Source organism: Panthera pardus, unplaced genomic scaffold, assembly GCF_024362965.1.
Source record: "Panthera pardus isolate Hobbes unplaced genomic scaffold, ASM2436296v1 HiC_scaffold_20, whole genome shotgun sequence".
In the NCBI taxonomy this organism is placed as follows: Eukaryota; Metazoa; Chordata; class Mammalia; order Carnivora; family Felidae; genus Panthera; species Panthera pardus.
Window position 1 is genome coordinate 11,376,411 of NW_026526766.1, and position 22,675 is coordinate 11,399,085.

General features: G+C 42.9%; 1 protein-coding gene across 2 annotated transcripts in view; it reads left to right on the top strand.

Moving 5' to 3' along the window:
• Positions 1–22,675, top strand: part of PIP5K1B (phosphatidylinositol-4-phosphate 5-kinase type 1 beta) — a 310,458-nt gene that overhangs the window by 104,094 nt on the left and 183,689 nt on the right. For both annotated transcript variants that reach the window (XM_019463652.2, XM_019463653.2), the window contains exon 2: positions 19,316–19,384. In XM_019463652.2, coding sequence (XP_019319197.1) covers positions 19,316–19,384 — 69 coding nt within the window. The remainder of the gene's footprint in view (positions 1–19,315; positions 19,385–22,675) is intronic.

Sequence of the window (22,675 nt, forward strand, 5' to 3'; positions counted from 1 at the left end):
GAGCAGATCTTTTGTCTTTTTCACCGAAAGTCTGGCTCTGAGGATCAGTACCCCCGCACAGAGTTCAAGGGCGCAGCGGACGCGTCCTGTGGGTGCTGTGGACACCGGGGCCCTTCCAGAACCCAGCTGCTGGCTGGGGAACCTGGCAGGGTTCACAGGGCTGGACGGCCAGCTGGCGGTAGTGCCGTCTCTGCCTGTCTTCTGGAAACACAGGGTCTTATCCGTGTGTCTGTCCACAGTCTCGCCGAACTGCCTATTCGTGGTCTCACTCACCTGTGACTTTGGCCGGCTCGACCGGACCGGACGAGGCCAAGGCCACTACCGCTTGACCGCCTCGATCCCCACGTTGTAGAATGTTCCCTGTGTGGCTAATCTGTGGTTTGGCCTGAGTCAGGTTCCCTCCTGAGCTCGTGGTGCAGCTGGGGTGGAGGTGGCGAGGGGACCGTCGGCACAGAGGGGCCGCTGTTCACAAGTGCCGTGATCTTCGTGGGCAGTGAAGCTTGAAATCTCGGTCATGTTTGACCTCACCTCGTATTCCCCCAGGCCCAGTTGGTATCCAGGTTCTGGTGATGTTTTCATTGTCAACACCATGCAGGGCTCCTTTCTCTCAGCCTCCAGCTCCACCCTAACCTTCTAGATCCCCATCACCAGAACACCTGCCAGATGCGGGCCTTCAATCCCTTGCCTTTTCGTCTTGTCTCCTCTTAATATTAAAGCCTTCAGATGCTCTGTGATTTGTCTGACCCGTGATCGGCTCCCAAGGCCACGCAGCCTGGAGCTGATCACCGTCTCCACCTTGATTCCCCTCCATTTGGTCACCCTGATCTTCCTCTGTCACCAGATGTCCCCTTTCACACTCCTGCCCTGCCCTCTTACCTGTCACCTCCCTGTCCTCTGGACAACGCCTTTTACCCTTGACTCTCCAGTTAAGTTGTGGGTCCACTGCAAACAGCTCTCTGCCCAGTGTGTCTGAAAAACACTTGGGAACTTTAGTGATTAATAGCTGATTTATAATCTCTTGGCCTTGGTTGGTTTTTTTTTCCTTTTTAATTCTTTATTGCATTTTTTAGAACATTCCATATGAGCCCTCTGACTGTGATAATGGAATATTTGTTAGAAGCAAAGCCAAGTAAAAGGAATTAACTCCTAATCCTGTTAAAGACTTTCTCATTATTCCGTGTGCTTGTGTTTTGGCTTCTCTTTGAAGCGCTGTGACAACAGGGACCATGTAACTCATTATGTGTCCCCCAAAGTGCCTTACATACAGGATTGGCCGAATACACGTCCGAGGCGGTGCATACCCTCCCGGGTGAGGAGTAGGTCACACATGGCCATCTCATGACTCGGGTTTTCCCTGTCTCTACACATTTGTGTCTTTGCCTCCTTGGAAACTGCTCTTCCTACGTCTTGCAGTTAAATCCATTAAGCCCAGAACCGCAGACAGTTCGGGGGCAGACTGTCGCTCCCTCGGTGGCTTTCTGCCCTTAGCAGCTTTTCCTACGGGCTGTAGCCACAGCCCCTCTACACCCTTCTGTGTTCTCTCAGACCCCCCCACAGACACACAGGGCCCCCCACCCCCAGCTTCTGTAGGGTAAGGTCAGCTGTCTTTCATTGGCGCACACGGGAGATCTGTTACTTGGGCTTTTCAACAGAAGAGAAAATAGACCCAGAAATGCTTGAGAAACTGCTGTAAGCTTCTGAATCCAAATATTTTCTTTCTTTCTTTTTTCAAGAGAGAGCAAAAGTGGGAGAGGCGCAGAGAGAGAGAGAGAGAGAGAGAGAGAGAGAGAGAGAGAATCTCAAGCAGGCTCCATGTGCAGGGCAGAGCCCAACATGGGGCTCGATCTCATAGCCCTGAGATCATGGCCCGAGCCCAAATCAAGATGCTTAACCAGCTGAGACACTCAGGTGTCCCTGAATCCCAACGTTTTCTACCAGTCGTAACTGGCTTTAAGTTTGCATATGGCTTTCAGTTATTATTAATGTAGTAATTTAATAGTTCCTGGCGTGTGGTCTTAGGGGGAAAAGATGTTAACAGTTTAGAAATAAAACATGGACAGAAAGCATAATCTGGTAAATTAAAGAAATGAGACAATTTATTTTTTTAACTTTTTTTAATGTTTATTTCTGAGATCCGGGGGCGGGGGGTGGGTGGAGGGGGGGTAGAGAGAGACAGGGAGACACAGAATCCGAAGTAGGCTCCAGGCTCTGAGCTGTGAGCACAGATGCGGGGCTCGAACTCACGAACCGTGAGATCATGACCTGAGCCAAAGTCGGATGCTTAACAGCCTGAGCCACCCAGGTGCCCCAAATATGAGACAGCTACTTTTTTCTGTCTAATGTTGATAGTGAAGGCTTGGTTTGACAAGGCTTATGAACACTTTTAGCACAACCTTTGTTGGAAACACGAATTACGAGTGGTTCGTCTTTATGCTGAGCCTTTTGTCCTTGCCATTTATAGCTATTCTGTTGATTCACTTGGTGAGCTCCATTCTGAGAGTCGATGAATGTGTTTCATGAGAGAATTATAAGAGCCCTGCAATTTGTTTTGATTGGTCTCCATGTTGATTCATAGCGAGCAGGTGCCATCGTTTGGAATTGGTTTTGGCAGTGGCTTGGTTACATAAACATTAGATACGTGAAATGAAACCCCGTTTAAATTATTTTCATCAGGAAGAATAGGGGGAACTTTATGTCGAATCCAAGAGCACCGTGGGTCTGTTTCTATAGCTTTGGAACATAAATTTGTGCAGCCGACCATATGTCTGCACATACATGTGTATAGGTGGCCTCCCTCCATTGTGCAGCCATTTCTTTGACAGTTTCTGCGCATAGTCTAAAGAAAGAAATCCGACCCTGTGCTTTCTTAATATAGCAGAATTTTTCCAGTCTGAAAAATCTAGGCATTTCTACTTTGGAAACTACATCAAGGATCGTTTTCCGTTTGGTGCATGTTGGTTGCTTATTTTGAAGCCTTGGGAAATAATCCATCACAGTCTTAATCCTTGATTTTTCCCACTTGCTTATTATTGTTGTTTATTGCCTAAGCCGCATTAGAAAAGCATCAGACCTCTTCAAGGCACTGAAGAAGGACCGGTAATATTCTTAACCTCCCCAACAGAGCTATTTACAAGGCTGACATTTTCCTAAGAATGGCTTTTGAGGTTTTCCTGAATATACATACATTTTCACAAGTGTGTTTTTCCTCAGTCAAAGGATTGAACATGGACTTGGGATCACCAGTAGAATGAGCATATGGAAATCTCTTTGTAACCCTTTTAAGTAACATCCTAACCTTTGGGCTGCTTTTGGGTAAATTCCTTAAACGCAAGTTGGACATCTCATGCACACCCACGAAAATATGTTAAGTATCTCTTTCATGCTGCTGGGTCTTGCTCTGAGCAAGCTGCCCTGAAGCCTGGCATCTTCCTCACTCTGCCTCTGAACCTCGTGTCCCCCAAAAGCTGCTCTAAGTCCATTTTCAGTATTCTTCAGAAATGAAGCTTTCCGGGGTCTCTCCGGGCGGACTCGGGCTGTTCCTCTTCCAAGAACCCCAGAGTAAAAACACATGCCGGGTTGTAGTGTAGCTGTCCCCATGTCTGTCTCTCCTACTAATGTGACTTCTGTGAAAGATCTTTGTCTTGATGGCTCCAGGGCCAAGTTCAGTGCCTGACATGTAATGCTCAATAAATGACTGAATGAATTGGATGAAAGAGGAAAGAAAAAAAAAAAAAGAACGCGTGAATTAATTTGCTGGCAGATAACGAAAATGAACTCAGAAGAGCACAGTTTAAACAGAAGTGATTGACATTAGCATGCGGGCATGACCAAGGCCCCAAATATTTTTTAATTGCTTTCCCTATTGGGAAATGTTCTAGGCAGTGTTACCATATGTAGCCTGAATGGCATGAACGCGTTTGGCTGTGACTATCTGATGGCAGATCAGATCCCATAGGGCGAGTTGCCCTTGTAACGAGCAAAGAATTAAGGAGCCTCCTCCTGGTTCCAAGGAGGATCTGAGAGGAGGCCTCACCCAAGAAGTGGCAGTGGCTCCAAACCGCAGGCACTGGCGAAGGGAGTCGGCAGAATTCATGGCGGAAGAGAAGTGGGTGGGACCCACGGTCACACAGAGTTCGTGGCGCACATGGGCATCGACACCAAACCTGCAGAGGCCTATTCTGGTGTTTTTCCCATCTGTCCCTGTTGCCTGGCTTCATCGGTGTTTAATGGAGTGCCTGTTGTTATGAGCAGACCAGGAAGGACTTGGGGGCAGTGCCCCTCACGTCTTGAATCTACAGGTTGGCCTGTTTAGTTGGGTAATTAGGTAATGAGCCGTTGGCACCCCCCTCCGCATTTGGTCTTGCATGAGGAGCAGACTCAATCGGCGGCGAATGAAAAGTACTGACGTCTGTGGCCCTGGCTGGAGACTCGGAGGTGCAAAGGATCACCGCTAACTCACCTATGGTCCCCAGGTGTCACAACTCTGCAACTTGGAGTAGCCGTGGAGCTTTCAAAAGCTCCCCTGCCACCCGGTAAACTCTGAAACGCCCTCTAGGTTGAGACTCCCTGATGTAGAACGCGTTTTACAGAAAATCATCGTGTAAATAGATATTGTGGCCTAACCTTTGGGCTGCGTTTACAAATTGAAAGAGGAAGTGCACTGTTGAATAAATGGGCTTCCGATTGTTTTTGTCAGACAGCTAGCGGGGAGAGTGTGGCTTTGTGGAGAGAACGGACTTGAAGGCCCACAAAACTCCGGATCAGATCTCATTCCTGCCCCCACGTGACCCCGGGCACGTTGTCCCAAGTCACAGTCTCACTCTTAGACTTAACGTAGAGGCCGCAGAAGGTAGCCATCTACTTGAAGCTCTTTGCAGATCCCCAGAGTCATAAAAATAGAAGTGTCCCAGCTCCTGGCCTACCTCCTAATCCACATTTCCTTTGAGATCGTGTTTCTTAGGCAGATCATTAGCACATACCTGCTTTCCCACGTTCATTACTGTTTTCTGTGTCATTCTGTGGTCTGTCATGGGCCTGTTTGTTCTCAGAGCCCGAGGTCACTCTTGTTCTTTTTTGGACCACTGGCCAGTCATCCCCCATAGGATGCACGTCTCAGGATCCTCATGTTCGATGGTTTTCGGTGGGCTGGCCCCTGGGAGCCATACACAGGGGTTAGCAGTTACAGGGGATAAGAGAGAACCCAGGGAGGTTCCCCCCTCTCTCTGCTTCAGGGAGCGTCTCCATCAGTGACTCTGTCTTCCCCATGCCTGTAAACATACCTCTCCGTCTGTGGTTCCGGCTTCTGCCGATCAACCTTCACCACACCGTTCTGGCCCCAACAGATAAGCTCCACCTTCTGTGGTTCATTAACACCCCTTTCTGTTGGTGTGCCTCTGGCCTTGAAAGTGGTGGTGGCTTCCTGCTGATGGGAATGTCTGCATTGCTTCACCATTTTTGCTTCACTTTCCAGCTCACCTATCACATTTAAAATCAACTCCGTGTATTAAGTTCCCTCTCTTTAACGCACCCAGAATGGTTTCCGTTTTCCCTACTGGACCCTGACAACTGGCTTGAAGTAATAAAGCGTGTCGATTGCCTTTACTAGTCAGAATGTCTTAGATGACCCCACGCCTGTGCCGAGAATACGGATTCCACAGACCCACCACACAAAGGTGGCGGTTTCGTCGCTTTGCTGTGTGATCCAAGAAGCTGCATTTTCACAAAGCTCCCTGGGTGCTTGTGAGGGCCAGCACTGGTATAGAGAACCGTAGAGCCAGGCGGAGATGGAGGTGCTTGGGGAGATGGTCCCTGTGTGCCTACACCCGCTAAGGGCTTCACTTCTACAGACCAGCCTTACAGCAAGAGAGCCTGCCTTGGGAAAATGAAAACTGACTACCTCCCGTGGGTGTTATAGGACAGTCCGTTACGAGTGTCGATAGCACTGGCTAAAGTGGGATGCTAAGGGATTGTTTACAGTGGTAAATGAGCTCATGGATGGGACGGCTTGTCACACGTGGTTGTTGCTCAACAAATGACCGTGTGTCTTCTTCCCTCCGATTAAATGAAAGCTCAGAAATGGAGAAAGCTAAAGGGGTGCCTGGGTGGCTCAGTCAGTTGAGTGTCCGACTCTTGATTTCAGCTCAGATCATGATTCCAGGGTTGTGGGACTGAGACCTACATCGGGCTCCATGCTGAGTGTAGAGCCTGTTTAAGATTCTCCCTCTGTCTCCCTGTGCCCCTCTCCCCGACGCGCACCCTCGCTCGCTGTCTCTAAAAAAAATTTAAAAATTAAAAAAAAATGTAGAAAGCTATGAGATCATGTAAATTATTTACTCCTGAAGCTAACAGAATCCAGATACTAAATATCAGAAAGGATAGATAAGCAATCAAATAGTCAAAATTCATTGCTTGGTATATATTTCTGTTATCTGAACTGGTGTCTCAACAGTCTAACCATATGACACTGTAAGTTGGCTGTGTTCAGTGTCAGAAATAATTTAAGAAAATAAGTCCTAACTGGGAGTCTGTATCAGATCACATGTTAACACATTTCGTAAGGAGACCTGACTCTTACGATTATGCCCTTACTTGGCCACTAAGAATTCTGCATTCCAGGCTCTTGCCAGAGACTGTAACTTTGAGGGCTCTACTGTCCAATTCTTATCAAAAGGTTGGTTATGAGAAATACTTTTCAGGGAGGATTGCCTGAAGCATATGCAGTCCATTCATTCCTCATTGAGATAGCCTAAATATTATTCATGGTGTAAGTCAAGTCATGGGATCTCAATGTAATAACTTCTTGTCAGTTTCCCTCTGCTTGGCAGGATTAGTGAAAAAAGACACATCTATCCTTATGGAGTTTTTTTAACTCTGCGTTAAATGCAGAGACTCTCAGATTAAGAATACAATCCCATTTACGATTGCACCAAAAATAATAAAATAGTTACCTAGGCATAAACTTAACCGCAGACGTGAAAGACCTATGTTTCGAAAACTGTGAAACATTGATGAAAGAAATTGAAAATGACACAAAGAGATGGAAACCTGTCCCGTGCTCATGGCTTGGAGAATCAATATTGTCAAAATGTCCATGCTACCCAAGCGATGTATAGATTTAATGCAGTCCCCATCAAAATACCAACAACTTTTTCACAGAACTAGAACAAATCCTAAAATTTGTGTGGAACCACACAAGACCCCCGAATAGCCAAAGCAGTCTTCAGGTGTTATACTCTCAGATTTCGAGATACACTACCAAGCTGTAATAATCAAAATAATATGGTACTGGCACAAAAATAGACATACAGATCAATGGAGTAGAGAATCCACAAATAAACCTTCACTTAAACTATGAATTAATCTACAACAAAAGAGGCTAGACTATACAATGGGACAAAGACAGTCTCTTCAACAAATGGTGCTGGGAGAACTGGACAGCTACATGCAAAAAAAAAAAAAAAAAGGAAGAGGAAAAAGAGGAAGGAAGGAACTCGACCACTTTATTTCACCCTATACAAAAATAAACTCAAAATGAATTAAAGACCTAAATGTGAGACCTAAAACCATAAAACGCCTAGAAGAAAATACAGATATTTTTTTTTTCTAGATATGTTTCCTGAGGCAAAGGAAACAAAAGAGAAATCAAACGATTGGGACTACACAAATTAAAAAACTTTTGCAGAGCAAAGGAAACTGTTAGCAAAACAAAAGAGCAGCCTACGTATTGGAGAAGAGACTTGCAAATGGTGTGTCCTGTAAAGGGTTAACATCCAAATATATAAAGAACTTCTACAACTCAACAACGCAAAAACCCAAATAATCCAATTTAAAAATGAGCAGAGCACTTGAATAGACATTTCTCCAAAGAAGACATCCAGATGGCCAACAGACACATGAAAAGATGCTCAGCATCATTCCTCATCAGGGAAATGCAAATCAAAATGTCAATGAGGTATCACCTCACACCTGTCAGAACAGCGAACATCAAAAAGACAAGAAATAACAAGTGTCAGTGAGGATGTGGAGAAAAAGGAACTCTCATGCATTGTTGATAGGAATGCAATCTGGTGCAGCCACTGTGGAAAACAGTATGGAGGTTCTTCAAAAAATTAAAAGTAGAACTACTGTGTGGTTGAGTAATCCCACTACTGGCTATTTATCCAAAGAAAACAAAAGCACTTTGAAAAAATAGATGCCACGCCGTGCTTACTGCAGCATTATTTACAATAGGCAAGATATGAAATCAACACATGTTCGTCAATAGATGAGTGGATAAAAAAGTGGTATATGTAGACCATGGAGTATTGGCTATATCAGCTATAAAAAAGAATGAGATCTTGCCATCTGCAATAACATGGATGGACCTAGAGGGTATAATACTAAGTAAAATCCATCAGAGAAAGATAAATGCCATATGGTTCCATTATATGTGGAATTTAAGTGGCAAAACAAATGAACAAAGAAAAAAGACAAAAAGAAAAAAAAGACTTACAAAGAAAACAAACTGATGGTTGCCAGAGGGAAGGTGGGTAGGGGGATCCATGAAATAGATAAGTCATTGACTCATTATATTGAACACCAAAACTCATAACAAACACTGTATATATAATTATACTTCAATTAAAAAGAGAGAAAAAAACTCTCATAGGTTTCTAGACAGAGAAAACCAGTCAGTTACCACGACAGGGGCATCAGTCTAGCATGAAACTCCTTACTTATAATCCAGAAAGCAAGAACACAGCAAAACCATATTTATAGAGAGTTGAAGGAACAAAGGACTGAGCTAAGAATCCCGTCACCAGCCAAGAGATCTAGTCATATATGAGGCCAAAAGAAAGACATGTTTAGACATGGAGGGACTCAAAGCGGGCCATCCATGTGCCACTTGTGAGGAAATTACTTAAGAAATGTTCCAGGGGCACCTGGGTGGTTCAGTCTATTAAGCGTCCGACTTCGACCCAGGTCATGATCTCACAATTTGTGAGTTCGAGCCCCTCGTCAGGCTCTGTGCTGACAGCTCAGAGCCTGGAGCCTGCTTCGGATTCTGGGTCTCACTCTCTCTCTGCCCCCCACCCCTGTTCACACTCGGTATCTCTCAAAAATGAAGTTTTTAAAAAAATGTCTTAATACCTCCTGTGGACGAGGAAGAGAGAGGAGATGTCATGGGTTGGATTCTCTGAAAGCAGGCAAGGAAACAGTTTTTGCATGCAAGATATTTATTAGAGGTCCACACCTGTGTTAGGAGTTGAACTGTATCCTGCAAAAAAAAAAAAAAATATATATATATATATGTATATATATATATATATATATATACATATATATATATATATATATGTATATATATATATATATATATATATATATATATACATACACACACACACACACAAGTTCTAAACCCTGGTATCTGTGAACGTGACCTTATTTGGAAATAGAGCCTTTACTCATGTCATCAAGGAAAATGAGGTCAGGAGGGTGAGCCCTAATCCAATATGGCTGATGTCCTTTCCAGAAGAGGAAGATGCCACGTGAAGACAGACACGTGGGGAGAATGCTGTATGACAGGACCGATGCAGCCACAAGCCAGGGAACACCAAGGGTCAGTGGCCACCAGCAGAAGCAGGAAGAGGAAGGGAAGGATTTTACCCAGAGCCTTGGAGGGAGCATGGCCCAGCTGACGCCATGATTTGGGACTTGCAGCTTCCAGAACCACGAGAGAAGAAATTCCTACCATGTGAAGGCACACATGTGGAGACTAATACAGCCTGTGAAAGGAAGAGGTGGGGTGAGCAGAGGGAGAAGCCCGGCTCCCCTGCAGGACCCACGAAGCGGGCCCGACTTGGCCAGGAGCTGCCCCACCATTCGGTCACAGGATGTGGGCAGCCCCGGGGAGGCCATCACCTCGCTGAGGTGGCTCTTGACAGGGGCAGACCCTGACGGAGCGGATAGGAAAATGTAGATTTTCTTGATGATTTGAAAATAGAATGATAACTAACCAAATATACATGGCATGAACTGTTGTCATTACTAGGAAGAAGAAAGTGGAATTGCAAGTTGGATTAATCCAGCAAAGAGGAAATGAATAAAAATAAATGTGGCAACAATAAATGTAGTTAATAGTAAATAAATATATTGGAAGCAAGCCAGATACAATCCTATCACAATAGATGTGAATTTGTTAAAATCCCCTTTGAAATGACAGTCTCTTAAATTAGCAAAAACAAAACAAAACTCCAGTTTTAGGCTAGTTTTAAGGAACACAGATAAAACAAAATGACAGCTAAAAAAGTTCAATGGACAAAGATATGCCAAGTGTATGCAAGTAAAAGGAAAACAGAAGTGTACATGAACCACAATGGAACTCAAAACTAAAATTATTAAGAAAGGATCCTTTTCAAAGTAAAGAGGATATTTCACCAGGACACTATTATACATACATTATACACTAGTCAGCATTGTTGTGGAAAAGTTAAGGCAAACAAATAAAACAAAAAGAATTACAGGAGAATATGATAGAACTATAACTATATTATCGTAAGCCAGCCAGGAATAAACACCCTTATTGAAACATCTTTAACATTCTAGAACTTTCTCTGAGAAAGAATCTTAGAAGTTGGGCCGAACTTGGTCAGTGCATTAATGGTTCTTTTTGAAGGGCCGTTGCTACATTCCTGTCTATAAGAAGGTTGAAGCCGTCAGTCGAATGGCGCAGGAAGAGTCCTTGATTATTGACATACTTGTCAGCATTGGACGTTCGCCATCTTTAAAATGTTTTCCAAGTTGGTGGGCAGGTAGTAGCATCTCAGTTATTATAATTCGTGTTCTCTTACCACTCAGCAGGCTTATCCCTTTCACAGGTTTACCAGTGATCTAGATTTTCAGTTCACACCCTTCACTTATTTTGATCCTGTGTGGTTTGTCTTTTCCTTCGTAATCAATTTGTAGAGTTTCCTAGTACGTTAGACACTAACCCTGTCACGTGAGCTGCAATGTAGTACGAGCAGGGGAGGGGCAGAGACAGAGGGAGACCCAGAATCCGAAGCAGGCTCCAGGCTCTGAGCCATCAGCACAGAGCCCGACGCGGGGCTCGAACTCAACAAACTGCAAGATCGTGACCCGAGCCGAAGTCGGATGCTTAACCGACTGAGCCACCCAGGCGCCCCTACCGTCTGCATTTTTAATGACTTCCAACAGACTCAGTCTGGAGCTCTTACCTCTTTTATTTTATACTTATTTACAAATATTCAAAATCCTACCCTAGTTCATGACCTTTAACTTTGACATTATCAAATTTAAAACAAATGACAAGCAAAGAGAAACAGGAAATTTGGTGAATGTCCGTATGCCTTGGGGGGCAGAACAGAACCTGGGATATATGGTTCGTGCTATTGATTGCTGCCTGTGGTTCAGGGTTTGAAGAGCATTGTTTTCCTTACTGTTAAGTGTGAAGTGCTCATTGCATAATCCTTGGAGAATGTAGAAAAAATACAAAAATGGAAACCCGAAGCATTCATAATCCCATCGTCCACAGATAATCACCAGTGCTTCTGTGAATTTCTTTCTTCCTTCTTCCAGGCACATATAGAAATATATAGAATTGTACATAATCTCTCTAAAACGTACTCATCTTGGCTCCCATAGTTATGAATGATGCACTTTAACTGGTTCAGGAACATAGCAGGTCTAGGAACAAATGGTAATTACCACTCTGTCCATTTCATTGCCCATTTGCAGTTTACCAGAACATTCCCAAGCATCTCATTTGCCTCCCCTGCACAGATGTCCCAGTGAAGAGGTCCGCGTGACCTTTGTTCAACATCGCCCTAAGAAAAGTCGTAGAGTACAGGCAACATTTCATGGCATCCTTTTATCATTATTGCCTATTTTTTAATGTGTTAGAGAAATTGCTTTTTAAAACTGGAAGTTTACCTATTTCTCTTCTCCTCTTTTCTACTGTCCATTCAGGGGTGACCTACAACATAATAAAAAGGATCATTTCATCATCTGTCCTGCATTCAAGCCCGTTAGTCAACCCCTCCCTATGGTGGGTTTTCCAAAGACCCTTCATTGTTGCTCTTGGAAGTTTCTCGGTTTTCAGAGCTGCCAAGTCTTAGAGGTTTAATGACTCAATGGCATCCTTTAGGGAACTCTTCATTCTGTTGCTTCTCTTACACCATTGACAGGTAAAGAAAACCGTGCCCTTACTGTCATTAGTGCGTAATAAATGGGAGACATGCACATACCCTAGTGAGAAATGGGCTAGCGCTTCAGACAGATAATCCACCAAAGGAGTTCAAACAACCAAGTAAAATGACAAAGTTGTCTGTCTTGCTTTGAAACATACACAGGCAAAATAAGATGATATTTTTGCCCAGAATTGGCCAAGTGTTTAATTTGATTTTAAATGATGACCCTTGCTGCTGCGAGAGATACAAAGTTAGATATATTTTACCCAGTAAACATCATTCTGTGAATCTTTAGCAGCTCTGATGGACTTGCCGTTGGAAATTCTAAGAACACAGAAGACAGTTTTACTCACAACAAAAAGCATCCTGAATGTCCGTTAATAAATATTGAACTATGATACATTTTTATGATAGTTATTCAGATGTTAGACCTTTTTCCAATTAATATTTAGTGATGCAGACAATGTTTATATAAAGCGAAAAGGGCCCAAGTACAAAGATGTATGTAATGTATGACCCCAGTTTTGTTAAAAAATAAACACACATTTGAAAAAGATCAACTGGTAAAATAAGTGAATATTAACAGTTAATAGGATTAAAGGTGATAGTTTTACTTTTCTTTTTCTTATTCAAATAAAATACCTGTTTTACTTCTCTTAGGGAAAAAAAAACATTATGTGAAATTTTCTTTTAATGTTTATTTATTTTTTGAGAGAGAGAGAGAGGGAAGGAACAGGGGAGGGACAGAGGCAGAGGGAGACACAGAACCCAAAATAGGCTCCAGGCTCCGAGCTATCAGCACAGAGCCCGATGTGGGGCTTGAACTCATGAGGTGTGAGATCATGACCTGAGCTGAAGTCAGATACGTAACCGACTGAGCCATGCGGGTGCCCCACAAACATTATTTTTAAATTTGAACCCCAGACATTATTTTTAAATTTAAAAGTATGTTTAGTTTTTAAAATGACTGAAAGATCATGAACACTTATACATTTGATTAAAAAAATCAAGGAACCTTCCCCATATATTATGAAACTTAATTCCAAGTTAGTTTGCAGAGTTTTGGGAGTAGTCTGGTTATGTCAGGAAAATGAAAACGTGGCATATTCAGTAGTGTTTTACATCTTTTTAAAAAAAATTTTTTTTTAATGTTTATTTTTGAGACAGAGACAGAGCATGAATGGGGGAGGGGCAGAGAGAGAGGGAGACACAGAATCGGAAGCAGGCTCCAGGCTCTGAGCCATCAGCCCAGAGCCTGACGCGGGGCTCGAACTCACGAACCGTGAGATCGTGACCTGAGCTGAAGTCGGACGCTCAACCGACTGAGCCACCCAGGCGCCCCAGTAGTATTTTACATCTTAAAAAGGGCTTAAAATGCACATGGAGATTATGTCTATTGAAGTATGTACAGTCTAAAAGTCTTTTTCATTGATGAAGGAGGTTGTGTTGAGTTAATGACATGGCCATTTATTCCATGCCAACTATATCTAATGTTACCACACCGCTGGCACCTTCCAAAGAATCCTGCGTACATTGTGATTGTTGGTGTTGGACCCCAGTTATGTCTTGATCACCTTCCTTCAGGGGATCAGCTCTCTTCCCATGCATAAAACACCCAAGGAGATGGAATCAGATGCTGCCTGCATTGATCTAATGGTGTGTTATTATCTTTCTTAGCAATTTATTCATTCATTCATTCTATAAATATTTATGAAGCACTTACTATATGCCGGGTACAGTGTAAGTGTTAGAGGTACATCGTTGAACAAAACAGACTAAAGTCCCTGCCTCTGTGGAGTTTAAATTCTTCAGGAGGAGAAAGACTGAAACAAAAACCCACTGTAATAAATAAGGAAACTCTATTGTATGTTGGATACTGATGAGTGCTATGGGCAAAAAAGAAAGGGAGGGAGAGAGGAAGGAAGGGAGAAAGAAAGAAAAGAAAGAAGGAAAGAAAGAAAGAAAAAAAAGAAGAAAAGGAATAAAAGAAGGAAAGGAAGAAAGAGGAAGGAAATAAAAGAAGGAAAGAAAGGAAGGAAGGAAATGAAAGAACAAAAGGAAAGGAAGGAAAGAGAAGGAAGGAAGGAAAAAAGAAAAAAAGAAAGAAAAAGAAAAGAAAAGAAAAAAGAAATTAAGGAGAGTTAAGGGGAATCAGGAGTATGGGGTATTAGGGCAGGGAGGTACCAAATAGGATATAGTTTAAAATAGGATCATCAAGCTAAGCATCAGATAGAAGTTGACATTTGAACAAAGACCTGAAGGAGATGAGCAGGTACCTGTAGAAGACAGTTCAGGCAGTGGGAATAACTCAAGCAAAAAGCTTTAGTGTAGCAGCATTCTGGTGTTTGAAAAAAAGCAGAGTACGTGAAGCAGGGGAATGGAGGGGGAGTTCAGAGGTGCTAAGGTCAGAGGAGGAATGGGAAGAGGGTGGGTAGATCGTACAGGACCACATCCACCATTGCAAGGACTTTGGCTTTTACGCTGGATGAAATGGGAAACCGCTGCAGGGTCTTAAGAGAAAAGGGACATGGAATGATTAGGTTTAAAGACAGATCACTGTGGCTGAGAGTAGCTTGCAGATGGGTGTGGATGGCCCTAGCAAGCCCTGTTGAGAGACCCAGAGGGGGTAACACATGCTCCAGACGATGGTGGCTCTGCTCATGAACACAGAGCAGGAGTGGTGACAGGTGACTGGATTCTGGATGTCTTTCAGAGGCTTTGCTGGCGGGTTGACTATGGTGTAAGAGAAGGAGGACTCTAAGATTTGGGGCCTGAACAGCAAGAGGTTGGAGATGCCGTTAACTGAGATGGCAAAGGTCCAAGGGAAGGAAGGGAGGGAGTGTCAGGATTATGGTTTTAGATTTGCAAATTTGGAGGTTTCTGGTAGATATCCACATGGAGACGTCAAGAAGACTATTGGATATGCAACTCTGGAGCCCAGAAGAAAGATCCAGATGGTATTTGGAGACTCTCAAGAAAGTATGGATAGAGAAGAGAACCAAGGAGTCAGTCCTGGGGGTGCCTGGGTGGCTCAGTCGGTTAAGCGTCTGACTTTGGCTCAGGTCATGATCAGGTTTGTGAGTTCAAGTCCCACAGCGGGCTCTGTGCGGACAGCTTGGAGCCTGGAGCCTGTTTCATATTCTGTGTCTCCTTTTCCGTCTGCCCTTCCTCCACTTACACTCTCTCTATCTCAAAAATGAATAAAAACATTTTTTAAAAATTAAAAAAAAAAGGAGTCAGTCCTGGATACTCCAATATTAAGAGGTTACAGAGAAAGAAAGGAGAACTGTCTAAGGAGACTGATAGGTCAGGCAGAATGGGGACTTAGAGTTAGCCATTGGATTTGGCAGCATGGAGGTCCTTGGTGATTTTGATGAAGACGTTCACAGTGTAGTGGGGAGAGCAAACCCCTGATTGAGGTGCATTAAAGAGAGAATATGTGAAAAGGAATCAGGGGTTGAGAGTAGAAACATCTTTTTCAAGGAGTTTCGCCGCAGGGAGGAAGTGGAATCCAGAAAAGGCTTTTATTTTGTTACGGTGGAAGAAATGGCAGAGCGCTGATGGGGTAGAAATAGAGTGAAAGATTGAAGCCGCCGAGAGGAAGGGGAGAATCGTAGGAACGAGGTCCTTGAATAGGTGACAGGCTCTGCACAGTTTAAACAAGCTTTTCTTGTTTTAGAATTACTAACTGTTGTCACATTCATTGCCAGCATTTCCGCCTTGTTGCTTGCCTTTTAATATGTTCATGATCTATTTTGATATTAAGTCGAGAAATTTGAGCGGTCAAATCAACTAAACTTTTTTATTGTGTAACTTTTATGTGTATAAAAATGTTTGCCTACGCAAGGATCCAATATTAGTTAAATACCTATATATTCGTATAAAGTAATTGCGTAATTTGAGCTTTTCCAGGGGGCATGACCTAGCCTTTGGTTTGCCTTTTTTTTTCAATGAGCCTGAGACCTTTCAGGTATTATAATTCCACTTATATTATTCAAACCTCACCAAAATATTATGAAGAGACTAAAAAATCAATTATTTTTTAAAAAATGTTTATTTATTTTGAGATGGGGAGGGGAGGGTGTGAGAGAGAGAGAGAGGGAGAGAGAGAGAATCCCATTGTGGGGCTCCATCTCATGAACTGTGAAATCATGACCTGAGCCTAAACCAAGAGTCAAACACTTAATTGACTGAGCCACCTGGGTGCCCTGAAAATCAATTATTTTTTAATTGTATTAAGCAGATATAGTGTGGGAAGCAGTAGCATGTGAAACATCTGTCCATATTATAGTTGATAGGTTATAATCCAGTTATATGGACACAAAGGAAATACAAATTTGTCTAAGAGAGTGCTTTGATGGGTGGGCAATCATAGGTCTGGTGAGGTTAGTTTGCCATGATCCATTCTTTAATTTCCTTGGATGTTTTTTTAGTCCTTTCAAGCCTGTAGGAGTCTTTTAGTCCCAATGCAGAGAAGTGGCTAGCAAATTCCTAGGTTTAATCCACACCATATTTATTAAAAGCCCAAGATTTAGGGGTGCCTGGGTGCCTTAGTTAGGCATCCGACTTCAGCTCAGGTCATGATCCCATGGTTTGTGAGTTTGAGCCCTGCGTCAGGCTCTGTGCTGGAGCCTGCTTCCAATTCTGTGTCTCCCTCTCTCTCTCCTCTCTCTCTCTCTCCTCTCTCTCTCCTCTCTCTCTCTCTCTCTCAAAAATAAACTTTAAAAAAATTAAAAGCCCAAGATTTAAAATCTGCTTCAACAACCTAATTGTCCATCAGTAGATGAATGGGTACAGTAGATGTGGTACACACACACACACACACACACACACACACACACACACACACACTAAACTGTTACTCAGCCATACCACAGGATGAGATCTTGCCACTTGAGACAATATGGATAGACCCAGAGAGTGTAATGCTAAGTGAAATAAGTCAGAGAAAGTCAAATACCAAATGATTTCACCAATATGGGGGTTCTAAAGAACAGACGAATAAGCAAGCAAATGCAGAAGCAGACCCTTGAATCTAGAGAAGAGACTGATCGTTGCCAGACGGGAAGGGATGAGGGAGACAGGTAAAAATGGGGGTGGGGAGGGGGATATACAGGCTTCCAGAATGAGTAAGTGACAGGGATGAAAAATACAGCATAAGGAATTCGGTCAATGGAATTTTGATAGTGTTATAGGGAGACTGAGGGTAGCTGCACTTGTGAGCAGAGCAGAGCATCCAGACTTGTCACATCACTATGTGGTACCCCCAAACCTAATATAACATTGTGTCCATTATACTTTAATTAAAACTTTTTCTTCTTAAAAAAATAAAATAACATGTGCTTCAAAGGGTTACAAGAAAGTCAGAAGTGTTACCCCTCCTTGGTGTATCCTAAGAAAAGACCCTTAAATGTCACGGTTCTGGATTAAGTAGTTCTTCTCGTTTGCCAGATAAGTAACTGGCTATAAAAATTAAGGTGAATTAAAAGGTAAGATGCAAAACTCTTAGCCTTACAAAGTGAAAAGGACGCATGTTTAAACATCTTACATATTCCAGTGAGACAAAAATATTTTCTCTAAAAGCATTGAAAGAAGTCACATAGGGAGTCAATAGTGTTGTGCATGAAAAATAGAAAACTTCTCTATGTCATAATTATAATATGAAAGACAGCAGCATGGAAAATATTAATAACGTGCTTGGATACAGATGAATAACCTTGATACATAAAAATCAATAAGAAAAACACTAGTAATAATAACCATAATGAGTAAAAATCAATAACTAGAACACTAAGAACCCAGTACATAAGCAGACACAGTAATAGAAAACTCAAAAGATGAGTGGCTCCTGGGTGGCTCAGTTGGTTAAGTATCTGACTTTGGCTCAGGTCATGATCTCATGGTTCGTGAGTTCGAGCCCCTCATCAGGCTCTGAACTGACAGCTCAGAGCCTGGAGCCTGCTTTAGATTCTGTGTGTCTCTCTCTCTGCCCCTCCCCTGCTTGTGCTCTGTCTCTCTCTGTCTCTGTCTCTCTCTCAAAGATAAGCATTTTTAAAAATTTAGAAAACTCAAAAGAAATACAGGGAGGTAAAAAAAGGCAAAAAAAAAAAACCAAACGTATGCAAACCATCTTAACATTTACTAATAATTTTCAGAAGTGCACATTAATATCAAGAGATGCTTTCTTTCACCTCTGAAATTAGCAAAGATAATTAAAATGGTAATAGTCACTGAAAGCATGTAATGAAACACGCACCCACTCACCGAAGATAGTGTGAATGGGCATATGCTGGGAAAGAAAGTTACTATTCTTCTAATGACCTTGATATTCTAGGAATCTAAGAAAACACTGAAATTGGACAAAAATAGAAGCACAAAATAATTCTTGTTGTATTACTTGTAGGCATAAAACCCTTGGAGCGCCTCACCTGTCCTTTAACGTTAGCGTCGTCGAAGGTGAAGTACTAACATGCAGTTGTGTTCACACACTGGCGTGCCCTGCAGCCAGAGACAATGATTATTCCTACGATGAGATGTTTATAATCAAATGGGAAAACGCGTATTACCTAAATGTCTTTGAAAACTGCTGGGTGAAAGTGGTATCCGGACATTCTTAGCATAAAACGACAGGGAACCAAAGGTGGTCACGTAGAAGCCCAAATGTGAAGAGTGGAGTTGCCCAAGGGCAGTAGAATTGAGTACTTTTTTTGTCCTGATTTATATTTTTTGGTACTTTCCAGATACTTTTAGAGGAAGCGTCTATAATCAGAGGAGGCTTTTTTTTTTTTTTAAGACTTTATAGAAAGAAACTTGTGCGTATGATTTGGGCTTGGACTTCTATACTGTCTTTCTTAGAGCATATGGGAGCAAGTATTCTACCAAAATGGTTTAGCGGTAAAGATTTATTTTGTAAAGACTGGGGAACACAGATTTTTTTTCTTTTTTCTTTTCCTTTTTTTTTTTTTTTTTGGTTAGTATTCTGAGAAATCTCTTCCTTTCTTGGAGATCAGAGTGATAACAACACAGATGTAATTAACCGAAGCGGATTCTCCGGGTAACAGTATTATTAGCATGTGGTGTCTCAGAGCCGAGTGGTAAGTTGACACAGGTACGTTTTTCTCCTGTAGATGTCGTCTGCTGCTGAAAATGGAGATGCAGCATCTGGAAAACAGAACGAAGAAAAAACTTACAAAAAGGTGAGTGACTGTTTTGTTTTCTTTCTTCGGTTCAGAAAGAGGAACGCGGCCGTTGCCTGGAAAGTTGCATATATCCGAGGCCTTGTTTCCCTCTAAAGCAGTTGTGCGTAAATTACTGCCTTAGTTTCCTGTTTGCCCTCACGGATTCAGTGGTTCAAACGACACAGAGGTATTGTCTTGTAGGACTACAGGTCACAAGGCCAACATGGGTCTCCCTGGGCCGGGATCCGGGTGGCTGTAGGCTGCGTTCCTTTCGGGAGTTTCTAGGGGACAGTCTGTTGTTCCCTTGTCTTTCCAGCTTCTCTAGGTTGCCTGTGTTGCCCGTATCATGATTCCCTTCCAACCTCAAAGATGGCAAAGACCAGCTGAGTCTCTCTCAGTCTGTGTCACTCTGACACTTCAAAGAACGCTTGTGATTATGCTGAGCCCTCCTAGATAATTCAGAATAATCCCTTTTTTAATGATTACTAGTTTTTTATTTGAGAGAGAGAGAGAGAATATCCCAAGCAGGTTCCACAGTCCGTGCAGAACCCAATGCAGGGCTCGATCCCCTGACCCTGGGAACGTGACCTGAGCTAAAACCGAAAGTTGAATGCTCAACTGACCGAGCCACCCAGGCGCCCCTAATCCCTTTATTTTAAAGTCAGCTGATCAGCAACCTTAATTTCTTTTGCAACCTTAACACCTCCTTGCCAGATAACGTATTCACAGATAGCCATGGGACGTGGACGTCTTTGGGGAGGGGTGGTTTTTCCATGTTGTACATCATTGACAGTTACTATGCTATATAGATCATTGACAGAGGTGGTTATTTGAAGACTCTTAAGAAGGCCCTTATGTGTGTGCAGTGTTCTGTGTCCAGTATGTGAATTTTTTTTTAAATAATTTTTTTAGGTGTTTATTTTTGAGAGAGAGAGAGAAGGTGATCAGGGGGAGGGGCAGAGAAAAGGGGACAGAGGATCTAAAGCAGGCTCTGTGCTGACAGCAACAGCCCGATGCAGGGGTGAAACTCACAAATTGCAAGATTATGACCTTGAGCCGAAGTCACACGCTTCACCAACTGAGCCACCCAGGTGCCCCCAGTATATGCATCTTTTAATTGACTTGCTACTTCCCACCGAAATTTTACACACTTTCTACCTTTGTATTTAAAAAAAAAAAAAAATTGTAGTATGAACTTTTGTCCCATCCCTTTGTAAGCCTCTCAGATTCTGTGCCTTCAGCCCATTTCACAAAAATCCCCTTCCAGACGTTCCAGGGTATCTTACCTTGCCATTCTTTGACTTTGATAAATTCTTGGCTCCTGGCGAGGAAGCTAATGTTCAAACATATTACTGGGGAGTATATGTTCCCAGGCACCACTGCTCCTGATTTTAAATCGACTGCACATTTTACTTTTAAAAGTCCTTGCCCTCCTTCTGTCTTGTGAGTAGGAGGTTTGTATATGCAAGGTCTATTATATCTTAACTTTTCCTTTTGCTTTTTACTCTTTCGTGGATAGCTAGCAAGAAGTTTTGCCATAAAGTACAGGAACCACCTGATCCAACTGCATATTCGAGTCATGGAATTAACAGGATATATTTCCTGTGCCATTTTCTTGTGGGAGAATATGCCCCTTTTCCTGGTATATCTTCTGACTTGCCTACTCAGCCAAACCTAGAAATATAAGCAGGGAGTTTCTGTCCAAAGTGATGACGTGGTGGGGGCAGAGTAGGGTGAAGTTTCCGGAACCAGGAAGTGTCATGTTATGTCATCTCAAACATGCGAATCTGGCCAGAGGCAGTGACGTCTCTGATAGCATATTTGACTCAGCAGCGTTGGTAAGGTCTTAAGAACCGAAAGTCAGATATTAAGATGGCAAAGAATTCCAGTAAATAAGAGAAGATTATTTAATCCTGGAGGATTATTAACAGGACAGAGTTTTTTTTCTTGTGCGTGGTGGCAACTGGATGCTTCGAATGGTCTCTGATTTTCAAACGAAGATGAGCAGTGGAGGGAGAGGTGTTTAGCTTCTCTGAGAAAAACACCGAAAAGCATAGTTCCTGAGTCTTCAGTCCTCAGTAAATAGGGTGTTGATGTGCACAGGAGGAAGAGGGACTCAGAGAAAGTATCGCTTCGCTAGCAGGGGACGGCTCGGCTGAACTACTCCATTAAAGTCTTCTCCATGGAGCAAAGACATCGTCACACTGGAGGTGTTAATCACAGCGTTCCCAGAGGTGGCTGGGGTCTCCTTAGCTATTGGAAATGTGTTTGTCTCTAGGCCCAGATGAACCGTTACGCCAAATGAAAGAACTTGACGCTCACGTAGGGAAACCCCTGGGTGTGAGCTCTGAAAAAGCGGGACAGGGCAGGAGATGAGAAAATATCATCCCTCTTTTCAAAAGTGAGGAAAAAGTACCTTCTGGAAACCAGATGTGAGACGGCTCCTCAGCATCATTTGAGCACGGATTAGTCAACATATGGTTTCCGTACAGTTAGAGAGGAAACACGTGTCTTGTACAAACCTGCAGAGGTTCATAAAGATATAGTTTATGCCAAGTTGACTACATTTCTTACTCTGAGAGAGTTGTTAAATTAGTCACAGACAAGAAAGAACTCTCAAGTTGAATGAACCTTGATTTGAGGGCACCAGGAATATTCTGGTGGCATCCTTTCAGACCAGCTGGAGAAGAATGGAGTGAACGTCATGGTGACTGGGCTCGTACCTGGTTGGACTAATGTTCCCAACGGATGGCAGTTTTGTTTCCTGTTCTTTTGTGTCTCCCAGCCTGTGCACGCGTTGACCCTGGGTAGCTTAATATTTTTTTGCGCATGACCTTAATGAAGACATGGAATTCGTGCTTGGCAAATGTGCAAATGACGAGACAGCTTGAATAGGTAACTAACAGACCACACGAATGTCATCAAGGCCACCATGCATTTCATTAAGTATTGGCCCTTTTACAAATGCTTGAAAGAGTTCTTTCCCAGTCCTGCCGGCCTGCCCATGAGGTATGCCTCTTTTTAATAAGGAGTTTGGATAATTCGTTGGGTTTTGGCCTCTGACTAAAGGCAGTCCAGGTTAAGAACCCCCTGACCTGTGTGAGGCATGGGAAGGATATCAAAGGAGTTTATAAGGATCTTACAGTTGAGTGGGAGGGACAAGACAGGAGTTCTCTCCTTTAGAACCCAGTAGTTAATAATAAAGGGTTCAAAGGAGGAGAAATCACTGTGGGTTAGAGTCATCAAGGAGGCTTAGGCTTCCTGTATCAAGCCCCAGATTTACTGGGCAGCTGTCAGTAGCACTCAGCA